At 33.1% G+C, this 13810-nt stretch overlaps 1 protein-coding gene across 12 annotated transcripts in view; it reads right to left on the reverse strand.

Moving 5' to 3' along the window:
- Positions 1-13810, reverse strand: part of LOC123012454 (nuclear receptor coactivator 1) — an 87030-nt gene that overhangs the window by 1153 nt on the left and 72067 nt on the right. For 9 of the 12 annotated variants that reach the window (XM_044410384.1, XM_044410380.1, XM_044410379.1 and 6 more), the window contains 6 exons: positions 13023-13301; positions 10331-11035; positions 8910-9539; positions 6492-6750; positions 5867-6058; positions 3270-3443 (listed from right to left, as the gene is read on the reverse strand). In XM_044410384.1, coding sequence (XP_044266319.1) covers positions 3270-3443; positions 5867-6058; positions 6492-6750; positions 8910-9539; positions 10331-11035; positions 13023-13301 — 2239 coding nt within the window. The remainder of the gene's footprint in view (positions 1-3269; positions 3444-5866; positions 6059-6491; positions 6751-8909; positions 9540-10330; positions 11036-13022; positions 13302-13810) is intronic. The other 3 variants (XM_044410388.1, XM_044410387.1, XM_044410377.1) reach the window with 2 other exon arrangements.

The following is a 13810-nucleotide window of genomic DNA, read 5'->3' on the forward strand; positions in this document are numbered from 1 at the left end:
AAGCGACGCAAGTACTCACTGCCCCTTATATATGTTTAGTAGTACAAAAACACACATGGAGGGGGAGTATAATACAGGGAAATGGTATGTATGGCACAAAGAGCGAGATTTATGCAAGAACACCACTTCCCTGTATGTTTCACACAAGGATGTGTTAACGTCCTTAACATAACTGTACAAAAATGGGGGCCCATCGGGAACTATCAAATATTTTTTGTACGGAAATTTTTCTCTTGCGAAAATCACAGGTCGAATCGGTTAAAGCAAAAGTTTAAGTGGTTGTTAGTTTAGGGATAATAAAAGCAAAGAAAACTTTATCCATTTATTTATTCAAAATAAACTACCTAACGAAGATTTATTTTTTACTCATTTAGAATGAACACAATTTTTAAGGCCTCGTCACTTGCATCTGTGATTTTTGCACGAACTGTATTCCTAAAAAGAGTAAGGATTCATAAATCAAATCAACAACAACCTTTTTAAGATCTTTGTAAAAGATATAAACACAATTTATTATCAATCATTCACAAAGTTCCAATTAATAAAAATTGCCTGATTTGTTTTATTTTTTGAAAAAGTGTTAGTAAAAATTCAACATCACTTCATGCATGAATTTCAAAGCTGCCTATAGTTTACAAGTTAAGAAGGAATATAGACAAAAGAATTTAAAAAAGTGGTAAGAAAATTCACGATTTAAGCAAATGTTTGAATGGACAACCAAATATTTATGTGCTAACTGTGTGTAATGAAAATGCACTTGAATGCTTATCTGTTTCCAGTCAAGTAAGTCGGCACTGGAGCGTTGTTTATGTTTATAATGGCTATTACGACGAAAAATATAAAATAAACCCGACTTAAAAACCCTACATTAAACAATGTTACTTGCAAAAATAGTCGAAAATTTTAGGCAACTACTATTTTTTAATAAAAAGACAATATCATACTAAAGATATGTAATACAGGGTGATTCACGAGTAATAATGAGCCTGACCAAATTCTCGATGCAACCAACATTACAGTTGTCGCAAAATAACTTCCGAAAACTAATGGTGGTTGCATCGAGAATTTGGTCAGGCTCATTATTCCTCATGAATCACCTTGTATAAAAGAACAGTCTAGTTGAAAAACATTTCATGTTAAAGTAACACGAAAAAACACTTAAAAAGACATAATAGGTATTGTTACTAGAAAAAAACTGCATTCGAGGTTTAATTAAATTTTTTGGTATAAAAAAAATAATTTTGATTATTAGAAGGCTAGAAAAAGTAAGAACAGGTTGTAAAAAATTAAATTCTATTTAAAAAGTTAATTAAAATTTAATTGACAAATTTCTTCAATTTTTCTTGTTTATCAGTTTATCACTGTATGTAATACCTTACTTTCCCATAAATTTCTGATTGAAGTGTCTTATGACTTTGAGAGTAAGTTAAGTTGATAACAAATCAAATTCAAACGTCACAGTTATAGTCAATTGTCATTCATATTCGTTATCAACTTATCACCAATAATTCGGTGTTGCCAACTTAATTACAAAGTCATTTTAATTGAAAATGTATTTGAAGTTATTTAATTATACAGAGTGTTCCGTTTTTATTGTTAACTTTAAACATGTGATAAAATTTTTAATTTTTAGACAAAAGTTTTCGATATAGAAGAATACTATGTAAGAGAGCTACACCTCCTGAAAGAGGTGCATTTTTAATGAGTTTTTTCTTTCGAATATTTCCGAAACTGTTTTAGATAAAATTACAAAATTGGTACAGCTGATAACCTAAACGAATTAAAAAAAAATGGCAAAATTATTATTAATCACGGGCGTCCGAAACTGGAAGGAACAAGGTAAAAAGTACCCTACATGACTGTAGTTTTTTGACACTTTCAGTAACGAAATCCTAAATTTCATACTTCCTTACAAAAAATAGATCTCTTGCCTTTTTTCGATACAACTTACCGTTTTTGAGTAAAATCAACTTAAAATTTATGTTTGAGACAATTAAAATTTAAAATTAAATTCTTTTTACCCTATACCCTCCCAGTTTAGTACGCGCCTAATTAGAAATTTCAACATTTGATCTTTGAATTCATTTAGGTTTATAAAGGTTATTGGTTGTACCAAATTTTGTAATTTTATCTATTTTGAAATATTGAAAAAAAAAAAAACATTAAAAAAGTGCCCCTTTTCAGGGGTGTATCTTCCTTACATAATATTTTTTGATATCTGTTTATACAAAACTTTTGTCCAAATAAATAAAACGAAACTACAATTTTTGACTCCGTCTTATAACTTGCGACAAACATAAAAGAAATTTGCAGATCTCTGTATCAAGATAATAATTGATTGGTGTGAACAAAAGTCCAACTTTTAATAATTTATATTAATCAAAAATTTTATTTTCACTACATTATTGCAAAAAGTAAAAATGGAGTTAACTTGAAACGTGAATATACCTAGAACACATACAGAGTGCGCCAGAACTCTGAGAAAAATGCCATATAAGATACAGGAACACGGAAAAAATGTAAAAAAAAAAATATCTATAAAAATTTCAAAGTTATGAGAGTTTAAATTTTGCACTTTGAGTCTATTTACTTCTGTTGAAAAAATAATTTTCCAAGTTTTTTTGCTACAGGCTATTAGAAAAGAAACAAGTAAGCTGTATCTTAAATTGTAACCCTGTTTAATGTTATTTATGGCTTTTATTGGCAATTTTTTTACCTTTACTAAATAATTGTAATAAAATATATACAAGATCATCAGTATCATCAAATAGGCATAAAAAATGTCAAATGTCAAAAAATACATGTCAAAATTTTTTGACAGAGAATTTCTTAAATATTTTTTCCATGTTGCTGGTATCTTATCTTACTTAAAATTTTTCGCTAGGGCGCGAGTTCTGCCGCACTCTGTATAGATATTTTATAGGTCACACAGATTTTCATGAAATATTGATTTGACAAAGTAATAAATTAAATCAACATTTAAATCGCTCTTGTTCGCTTTCAACTAGTATCATACACATGTTTATTTTTTCATTTTTAATCCTTGAATATACTACAAAGCGTTGTCAAAACGAACAAAACAGTTAGTAGTAAGTAAACACAAGAAACCGACCACCCACAATAAGTTTCCATTAGACACGTTTTCAGTATTTACAGTTAATTGATTTGGCGTTAGTAAACAAGCTAAATGAAGATAATGTACAAAAAATATCTGATAATTTTCGAGACTCGATAATTTATTCCACATGCAAAAAATTTGAAAAACCTACCAGACGTGGGCATTTCGAACGTAATTCCTAAGGCTTCGAGATCAACTTGTTGCTGGTTGAGTAATTGAGACTGAGTCCTATTTGGGGCTGTCTGGGCTTGCCCAGTTCTGGCACCGACCACCGCACGTAACTCTTGCCGGACGAATTCCGATGTGGGGCCACTCGCGGACACACCTGATACATATCACTTGTAATTTCACGTTTTACCCCAACGTTGACATCAAACCACGCAATGTTAAATTGATTTTCAATTCCACCAAAAACAAAGCGTGGTCGTTATTTAAAACATCAATGATAATAACGTGCTAACGTGCATGACATACATACTAGAAATTATCATTCATTAATTGATACGACGTTAACTCGCAACTTATCATGACACAATTTTTGGTAGGCGAGCCGATTTTTGACATACTCGGTACAGGTTATCCCATTCATGCGAAAAATCAAAATTGTTCCCTAACTGGCATCTTATAAATCTGTTTTTGAAACTGTCATAGCTTATTAATTACGATTACACAGGTCGACACATAAATAATAAAATTTCTGAGAGGTGTTTCAATTTTAAAAGCTGCTTCTTTTTTTCTTTTTGTCCTGAATTCAAAAGTCACATTTAATTTTTCCACAAAATTAAAAACAAGTTTAGTATAATTTTTTGAAAATTAAATCAAATAGTTAGTTAAAATATATTTTTTTCAAACATTCTCAAGAGAAATATCAATTTCAAACATTTATATTACACTTATTGCAAGTGATATCTTTTGCGTTTGTTAAAATAATTACGCCTGAGAGTATTTTTTATGGATTGATTCATAAAAGTCTGCTAAAAATAAAAATAAATTAACAAATTTTTTTGGAACATGTAACAAAATTATTTTATTTATTTTTTTTAATTGTAAAAACTATCCAGAAACAATACTGCTTAATTTTTGTTGCTCATGGAGGATCTTCCGTAGACCTAGCAATTTTTAGACTACATTTAGCAGGTATCTCATCAATTTTAGGAGCAGTAAACTTCATTACAACAGTAATCAATATGAAAAGATAAATTAAAAAAAAATGTTAATGATTTTTTTTAATTTGTAAAAAAAATTCATGAAACAATACTGATCAATTTTTGAAAAAAAAAATCAAAAATATATTTTTTTTATTTTTTTCGATTTTTTTTTTTAAATTTAACTAGTAACTCATGAAGAATTGTAAAAAAGCTTAAAAAAATTGTTTTGTTTTTAAATTCTTTTGTAAAACTTTACTCATTTGGTCCGAGAAAACGCTTCAATGGATCGATTTAAAAATTAACAGGGATATGGGAGATACACTAAGCTTTAAAAACATTAGTCTGCCCATCAATGTTAGTGAATACGCGGTAGATTTACTAAAACAACGCAAAAAGTTTTTCTCTTTCCTTTAAATCAATATTGAGGATAAAAAAAATGTTTTTCCAAAAATCATAAAAAGATCTTGCAAGACACATTTTAGTTTTTGAAACTACCCTTATATTCTCTGTATGGTCATTGGTTGCTGAAACAGCGACAAATTGACGTAAATAGTAGAATATGAAAAAAGCATATTAAAGCTGAACGAACATGCTATCCGACTTATGCATTGACTTAACTAAAAAAAAATCCCCACGTGCGTGTATAAAATACAACAAGAAAAAAATTAGATTTTTTTCTCGAGCTCGTACATAGGATTGCGTGTTAACCGTTGCACAGAAAAAAAATTGCCAAAAGATCTCAAAACTAGAAAATTATAAAGTTTCAAAATGTTTTATTTTAAAATCTATATACGACCATTTTACGATGAGATACAGCCTTTCTTTAATTTTTAAAAAAAATTCTTCTTACTTCAATTTTTTGTAGTGTAGATTTTTTTTTGAAAACCTGAAGTGATACAATAAACCGAGTGGTGGATTTGTAATCGGCGCCAACAAATTAGTAAAAAATAACAACATTTTAAACTCCAAAAATCATGTCGGCCTATGTTATCAACATAAATAAAGGAGTGTTCCATTTAAAAAGGCTCCCCAAAAACAGTATAATAAAAGCACAATTTTATATTTTCGCAAGAGGGAAATATTGAAAAATAAATCACAAGTCTACCAAAAATATCAAGGACCTTGCAATCGCTGTTTAGAAACACATCTACGTCTAATAATGATGATCGACAATATAAGCGGTTTGTTTCATCAGCGGCACTATCAAAAAACTGGCAAAAAAAAACAAAAAATAAAACATAAAAAGCACATAAACACACATTAAAAGCAACATAAAAACAGCACAGCATGGAAAACAACAACACATATCAATGAAGACATGGCGATACATGTAAGGTAATAAGGGTCGACAAGGATAACGGTAAAGGACGATATTACCCCAGTGGATTTTTAGCACAGCCATGAGGCGAGCACATGTAATGTAATGAGTGTTAGACACAGGGCGATGTGCCGATGAGTGCTTGTGAAATGACCGAATAAATCTCCAGAACAGTTTCAAATTATCGTTTGGAAATAAAACGAAGGAACAACACGAAGAGGGTTCTAGAGATTTGCCGTGGAAGGTGTTGAGAGTGCCCCTATTATGCCGCCGCCAACTTACCGGCTTGGAGGTGTGGGGGCGCTCGACCCCTGTCTGCGCCATTGTAGGCTAACTGTAAACCCGTCTGATCATAACAGTACTGGGAGGAGTCTTGTTGGTACATCATGGGGTGTTGGTGGGGGTTGGGAGGAATCGGGGGATAGGGATGGGGGTGGTGTTCCCTGCCGTATGGCCGGGGGGATCCCAGGCCACCTGCAACACACACGCCACCCTCTCAGATCTGTTTTTCCATCTGTTTACAATCGTACTAATTAAAGACCGTCGCGCCACCCTGTTGATACTCACCTACATTTCCTTCAATGAAAGACTCAACCATTCTCTCATTGAAAGACTATACTAGAAGTAGTCTACCATGCGATATAACCACTGCATGATCTAAAACTCTCTACAAATGCATGGGTAGCAAGTTCAAACCATGCTCAATACGGTCCCAAAATGTCAAATAAAATAAATCATAAATTATTCAATCAACTCGGCAGTGAATTTGCAAGAAAAATTACTCAATACTAACTCTAACAAATCATCAAAAACCAAACTGTGAAGAAATCACACACTCATCAAAAGTTAAAAATGTGTTTATCAGTGAATTCAAAATAATAAAAAAAATTGTGGTTTTTTGACATACCTGGCAACTGGGTTGTGGCAGTGGGCACGCTATTAGCGCGCTGTAGCCTCAGGTACTGAGTCTGGTTAAAAGCGGGAGAGTTGGGGGACGACGGTGGAGGAAACGAGTCTTGTTGATACGGTGAATGCCGCGATGTCACCGTTCCGGGACTATTGAGAGACCTTTGCTGCTGCTGTTGTTGTTGTTGCTGCTGCTGTTGTTGGCTCTGTGGTGGCTGATTTGGTCCTCTCTGAAAATTTCGTCCTGATACATAGTTGCCCTACGATATAAATATGTGTTAGAGTGTAGAGTGGAGCTTATCATTACCGACTGCACGACGAAATACCGGGCGCATACCAGGTGCTAAAAACTAAATACATATTAGTCGAGGACCAAAAGACGTTCACTCGGACTCGAAAACACACGATTTGAAAATTGATTTTTGTGTAAAAAATTTTATTGAATTTAAATCCGATAGTCGTTTTTTTGATTTGGAATTGTCTTCACTATGATAAATTTAGAAAACATAAAATTTTGTGTTTACACCTTTATACAAAGTGTAACGAAAAGATGTGGACAAAGAGTAACTTGAGATTTCTCAGGTCAAAATAAAGTGACTTAACCTCACTTATTTCCTCTATACCAAGTTGCACCGTTTAAAAGTTAGAGGACGCCAATAAAATTATAATTTTTTTTGTTTAAATTATTAATTAATTAATTACATTATTGTTAACTAACACAAACATACATAAAGACACTAAAACCTAAAAAAATGTTAATACAATTTTAAAACCAATGATAATTAATGGCCAACGTCCAAAATTATTTAAAAATAATGTACCTTTCAAGAATAAAAAAAAAACGCCACTCGGATTAGATGTAACAAAAATATAGGTTAAAATGTGTCAAGTTGTTAATGAGTAAGTACTACTTTACAGTAAAAATAAAATAAAAAAATAGCACCAAAACATGTGAGATTGCCTGTTCCAAATTCCATAAAATACGCTTAATCCATTAAGAAGTTATTAAAGAAAAACGAAAATACTTTTTAAACTATGGCGCCCTCTAACTTTTAAACGGTATAGAAGTAAGTTGGGTTAAATCGCTTTATTTTGACCTGGGAAATCTCAGGTTACTCTTTGTCCCCATCTTTTCGTTACACTTTGTATATTCCCTCTAGATATAGCAAGAAAATTAATTTTTGATAAAAAAAGAAAGAAAATTACAGTTTTCTTGTAACGTGTTAAATTTGTATAGTGAAATATTCCAGAAGCGAGACATTTTTTTAATTACTTTTTTATTCTACCCTTGTGCACAAATAAAATTTACATTTACAGAAAGTTTGTCAATGAAATCAGGTTGGTAAGCTAATGTTGGTGTAATCGGATTTATTGTTCTATCCTCATCTATTTTCCAATCAAAATCGAAAATTTCACAATTATTACAATTCACAAAAAGAGTTTTAACATTTTCCTGCGGAAAAAAAAATGTTCTGTGAGATTTTAAAGTTTATCTCTATTTTTTGCACCAACGTATACATTTTTGTTTCCTTTTCTCATTACACATTTCCAGGTGTTGATGGGTTGGGTTCGAAAAGAGATTTGGATTCAGATTTGTTTTTAATGCAAAGATCACTTTAGTACGTGTAATACTAACCGAGTTATTGAGATTTAAAGTTGCAATATGCGATCGAAATGCTGCATTAATTAAAATAATTAAAGAAAACAATGAGCAAGTACTGATTGATTCCAGTGATACTGATTTTTTGTTTTATCTCTATTTTATTCTGTATTTTCCAAATTCCGATATGGTTACATCTCAAAGACGCTTTTGGATCATGTCATAACCATATTGAGAAATTAGCAGAGAAAACTGAACAGGACCCAAAAGATTTAGCAACCATTTTATATTAATCTTTCGATTTGTATTAAACATATCAAAATAATTTTTGCACTAAAAACTTATCTGAAGTATTAGCTTAATTTCATCTCTCTATGTAGGGGTCTATCATGTAAAATAAAAAAAATTCTCGCGTCTCGAAAATTTCACTACACAAATTTGACTGACACGTTACAAAAAAACTGTAATTTTCTCAGCTATCTTCTATCAAAACTAAATTTTGTTAAATGTGTTATAATCAACATTACTTGAGAAATATTTTGATAACAAACTCAATTTTCTACCTACATCTAAAGAGAAGAGACAATTTTAAGTTTCCTAAATTTTTCACAAAAACGTCATAGTAAAGACCATTCCCAATCGAAAAACGACTTCCAGATTCGAATTCAGCAAAAAAATTTACATCAGAATCAGAACGGTCATGTTGAATTTGGGTGGGTATCTTGCTCTCGCTCTATGTTAAAAATAAAATAATAATTTTTCAACACCCGGTATTTCGCCCATTGTTGTGTTTTATTGTTTTAATATTTTTTTACTTACGGTGAGCTGAGCGTTGAGCATGGGATTCTGCAGACTAAGCCTGGCCTGATTTTGTTGCCAGTTCTGTCCTTGTGCACCTCCTTGTGGATACGCCTGCCTCAACGCCATCTGTTGGCTGAACTGCGGCGACAGTCTCGCCCCAGCTTGTTGATAATTCGCCGCTGACGTCTGCGGAAATCCGGCTTGTTGTCCAATCGGCGACACCAATTGCGAATGAGGAGAGTATGGCTGTTGACTGTTAATCCTTTGATTCGGTTGATTCAACTGTCCTCCGTAATTGGGAGACAATTGAGATTCTGGTAAACTGGCCGAACGTTGTAGGGATACATTGGGTGCTACGGTATTGTTGAGGAGGCTATCAATGTTCTGTAACCCCGAGTTTATTTCAGCTGCGGTTGCGTTGGACGGAATTAAAAGTTCCTGCTGTTGTTGCTGTTGGAGAAGGCGGCGTTTCTCTTCTTGCTGTCGACGTTGCATTAGTAGTTGTTGGTTACTGGTGATGCCGCCACTAGCGACAGCAAATTGAGGGGCTCCAGAGCGTACGGCAATTCGCTGTTTTGCAATGAAGCTCGCCTGAAGGTAGTTCGGAGGTGGCTGAAATGGTCGCATTTGGCTGTTTTGCGTCGTCATCTATAAAAAAACGATAATAGTATATTATGATACGAGTTTTATAAGAAGCATTTTGTCGCACGCACGTGTTTAGGACACGACGATAGCAGCGAGGAGTGTCATAAAGTAGTAAGTGCGACAAAATTATAAAGGAGATATCATACAGTATTTTTTCTACTTTGCACTTATTTAAACAAAAAAATAAAAATTTTGGAATGTAGGGAATTTTGCGGAAGTTGGCGACATTGCGTGGTGGCTATGAAATAAATTAATTTGAAACGTCATTACTTTATTCGTAAAAATGAATTTCGAAGGTGTCGAAGACGTTTTGCAATGTACGGTGTTAGAAACACCGACCTTGACGGCAAATACGATGAACAGTTTACTCCCTGTGAGATCACACGCCAATATTGTTCAGTAAGTTGACGGCAAAACCTACCTAACCACAAAAGTCTCAAAAGTAACAGTAAGTACCTTTTATTTTACTTTGTACTATGATCTAAAGGTATGCGTAAGCACCACTATAATCATGTTCATTCGGAATATTTTTTGCGATGATTAATTAAACCAAACACAGCAAAAATTTCGTATTTGAATAATTTCATTTGCGTTAGACCGATTGACACTGACAGTTCAATGGAAAAACGGTTAGGTCGCCAACATTATAAGACTAAATATCTCTCTTTTTAGTGTAATTTTTATAGCACTGTTCTTGTTCATTACGAAACCCAAAACAGTTTCGTAATGGACCTTAGTACGAACGCAAAGTAGAAAAAATCAACAATTAAACACACTAAAAAATCAACACTTACTGCAGCTGGATTGTACGCAGGCGGCGTTCCAGGCAGTGTAATCGTAGGCGACGAAGGGCTCTTTACAACCGATTCACATTGCATCAATGACTTTTGTATGATGTTAATCATCATTTTCTCTGAGAGTTCATTCTGGAAATTATTCGGCTGTTGTCCCTCCCCTGCCGAAAAAGCCCTCCCCACTTCGTCCGGCACGATATCCATAACCTGATCCAGAAGGTCCGACAACACAGGATCATTCGAATTGACATTATTGTTATCAGCCCATATGGACCCATCTATATTTCCATCGGTACTGGACGTAGCCGGTGCCGTATAGGAACCAGAATCCACCTGGCCCATCTGTCGATTATCTGTCGTTCGTTGGTGGTGCAAACTATTCGGATGTGTTAACATCGTAGTGAGGTAGTTGGTAGTCGGTTGTCGGGCGCCCATTCGCGACATGTTGTCCGGCAGTGTATTCTTGACAACGTTCCGTTGTTGTGTAACAGAGGTAGTAGATCGCGTCGGCATGGGCTTACTTGTTTTCACTGTTTCGGGTAGTGATGAGATCCGGGGTAAAATATCTTGCGGTGTCGCCGACATAAGGCTTACTGGAATATGGGGGATGGGTTGTTGGTTGTTGGGCGTTTTAGCCAATAGAGATGCCAACATTTTATTCTTTTCACAAAGTTTGCTTCCCGTTCCTACGCCCGTCGAGGAAACCTACAAAAAAATTGTAATGAAATTTACAAACATCAAAAGACCAACATGACAAAACCTAACTCATTAATGTAAAACACTGCATAAATAAAACTTATTAGCCTGACATGTACTTTGAAACACATAAAACTGGACAAGAATACAAATATTACGTAACTGCCAGCATTTTCTCAATTTTAAATTAAAAAATAACACTTTTTTTTAAACAAAGTTTTACAATGTAACGAAATGTTGCTTAATAAGATAAAAACGAATTTCAATAAAAAAAATTGTTGTATGGTTGTGCTTAGGTAAAATTGGTCGATAAAGTAAATTTATTAAAAAAAAAAAATAACTATCACCATCAAAATAATGTTTTTTATTAAATAAAATTTGGTTCTACAGTTTTTTTTTTTTTTTGCAAATAGACTTCTAAATGTTTTGAACGCCTTTCTTTTATATCATACTGATTTTGTAAATGTAAATGACTTCTAATATCTTCCCTTAAGCATTTCTGCTTACAGATAATTAATAACAAATTAACTGATAATGTTTTAGCTGGGCATCCTGTACTTGTATTTTCACTAAAAACAAAACAAAATAATTATTTGTATTACAAGAGAAGAAAATACACTTTTCCCCAGGATAATATATATAATTTTTCCTACGATCCAGCAAGAAAAACTTCAAAACTAACAATTTCTCTTGATCTCTCAGTTTTGCCATTAAATCTAGCAGCATGTTTCCTTTGTATGGGGAAGGTACAATTTTTAATTCCCGGAAAGATTATATACAGGGTGTAACAAAAAGATGCTGCCAAAGAGTAACCAAAGATTCCCCAAATCAAATTAAATCGATTTAATCCAACTTATTTCTATACCAAGTTGCACTGTTTTAAAGTTAGAGAACGGCAATAAAATTATGATTTTTTTGTTTAAATTAATAATTAATTACATTAAGACAAACAACAACGAACATAAACATACATACAGAAACTAACTATATTTTTTTTAATACAAGTTCAGAAACAATAATAATAAATGACATGTGTCCTTAAATTATTTTTTACTCTAAAACCAAGGCCTATAATATAAAAATTTTATAACATACAAAAATTGCTTAAAAACAGCATACCTTTAAAATATAAAAAAGAATTACGCCACTCGGATTATGTACAACAAAAATATGGCTTTAAATGTGTTAAGATATTAGGTAAGTACTTTACAATAACAACAAAACCAAAGAAATAAACACCACAATACATGTGGTTTTGATATCAAATTGCCTGTACCAAACATAAAAATTGATTACTCCATTAAAAAGTTATTAAAGAAAAACTTTTTTTTTAATTTGACGCCCTCTAACTTTTAAACGGTGCAACTTGGTATGGAGCTAAGTTGACTAAAATTGCTTTATTTTGACTCATACTCTTTGTCCCCATCTTTTCGTTACGCCCTGTATATTTTTAATGTAATTTTGACACAGGGAAGTAAAATTTTGACCACTTTCTTTTTTGAAATTAGGGTGGAAAACTTACTTTCTGTTGGGGCCATAAAAAAAAATTCCTCCCAGAGAGGTAAAAATTTTACAATAAAATGTATGTAAGCTCTCAAGGAGGTAAAAATTTTACTCCAAAGGAAATGGAAAAACATATTGCTAGATTCAATGACAAAACTGAGATATTAAGAGAAATTGTTTGTTTTTAAAGTTTTTCTTGCTGAATCGTAAGAAAAATTATGTGTTACATTAGAAGAAAGTAAAGTGTCTTTTCCTATCTCGGTGGTTACTGCCTCGACAAGATACACTTTCCTCCCTTGTATACAAATAACTGTTACATTCGGTAGTACAAAACAAAATCCTACTTTCTCATTAATTATTCGCATTCGAAATATTATCACTTCTATTTTTCTAAAGGCCTTGTAGTTTCAGGAATCCGATAAGAAAGTCGTAAATTTCTTCAAATACAAATAAACACTCAAGCCAATCGATAGTTTTCTCTTATTAATCGTACCTGAGATCCATCCGATGTTCTTTTACTAGAGACATTTTCGTCTCTATCGTCACTGGGCCTTTTCCGACTCCTTCCCGGCTCTCCACTAGGAGGCGAAGGCGAACTCGTAAAGCCCAAACTACGTAATAATGAATCGTCGTGCGATTGAACATCGTTTTTCTTTTCGTCTTCATTTTCGCGACTTTCAGTTTTGAGCAGCTGATGAAGTAACTCACTTTTCTTCCTTACGCCAGCTCTCGCTTCAAGATTATCATCATCGTCGCTTCTCTCGTTCAGCAACTAAAAACAAAACGAATGAATTAATAAACACAGTAACAATCATGTCTTATCTGTTTCAACAAATACTAAAAACTAGCTTCACTTTGGGTGATTTACACAAAAACAAACGATAAAAATTGAAGCAAGTGAAAAGATAACCTAACAAAACGGTTTGCTTCAAAAAAACCCAAAAATTTCTTACACTATGCACAGTTAACATGATCACGTGTTTACACAAATTTCAGTTTGAAAAAGTTAAATGCACAACAAATCACGTCGCGTTCACCGAAACATCTTGTTGCTTGTCTGCCAGTTAGGTAAATGCTTTATCACATTGAGGAACTGCCAAGTGAGAAAAGTATATCTGATAAAATTTTGTACTTGAGTACATAAAATGAGACGACTGCTATGCGTGCGACAGAGATGGCAGAACGACAACGACAGAACACCAGATATTCACTGTTGTGCATGTTATAACTGTATTTGTGGATTGTCGGGGATTTTACAATAGCAGGCATAAAAGGGCAGGT

Source organism: Tribolium madens, unplaced genomic scaffold (genome assembly GCF_015345945.1).
Source record: "Tribolium madens isolate multiple individuals breed KSU strain unplaced genomic scaffold, Tmad_KSU_1.1 Scaffold_96;HRSCAF=242;Tcas5.2_LG5, whole genome shotgun sequence".
In the NCBI taxonomy this organism is placed as follows: Eukaryota; Metazoa; Arthropoda; class Insecta; order Coleoptera; family Tenebrionidae; genus Tribolium; species Tribolium madens.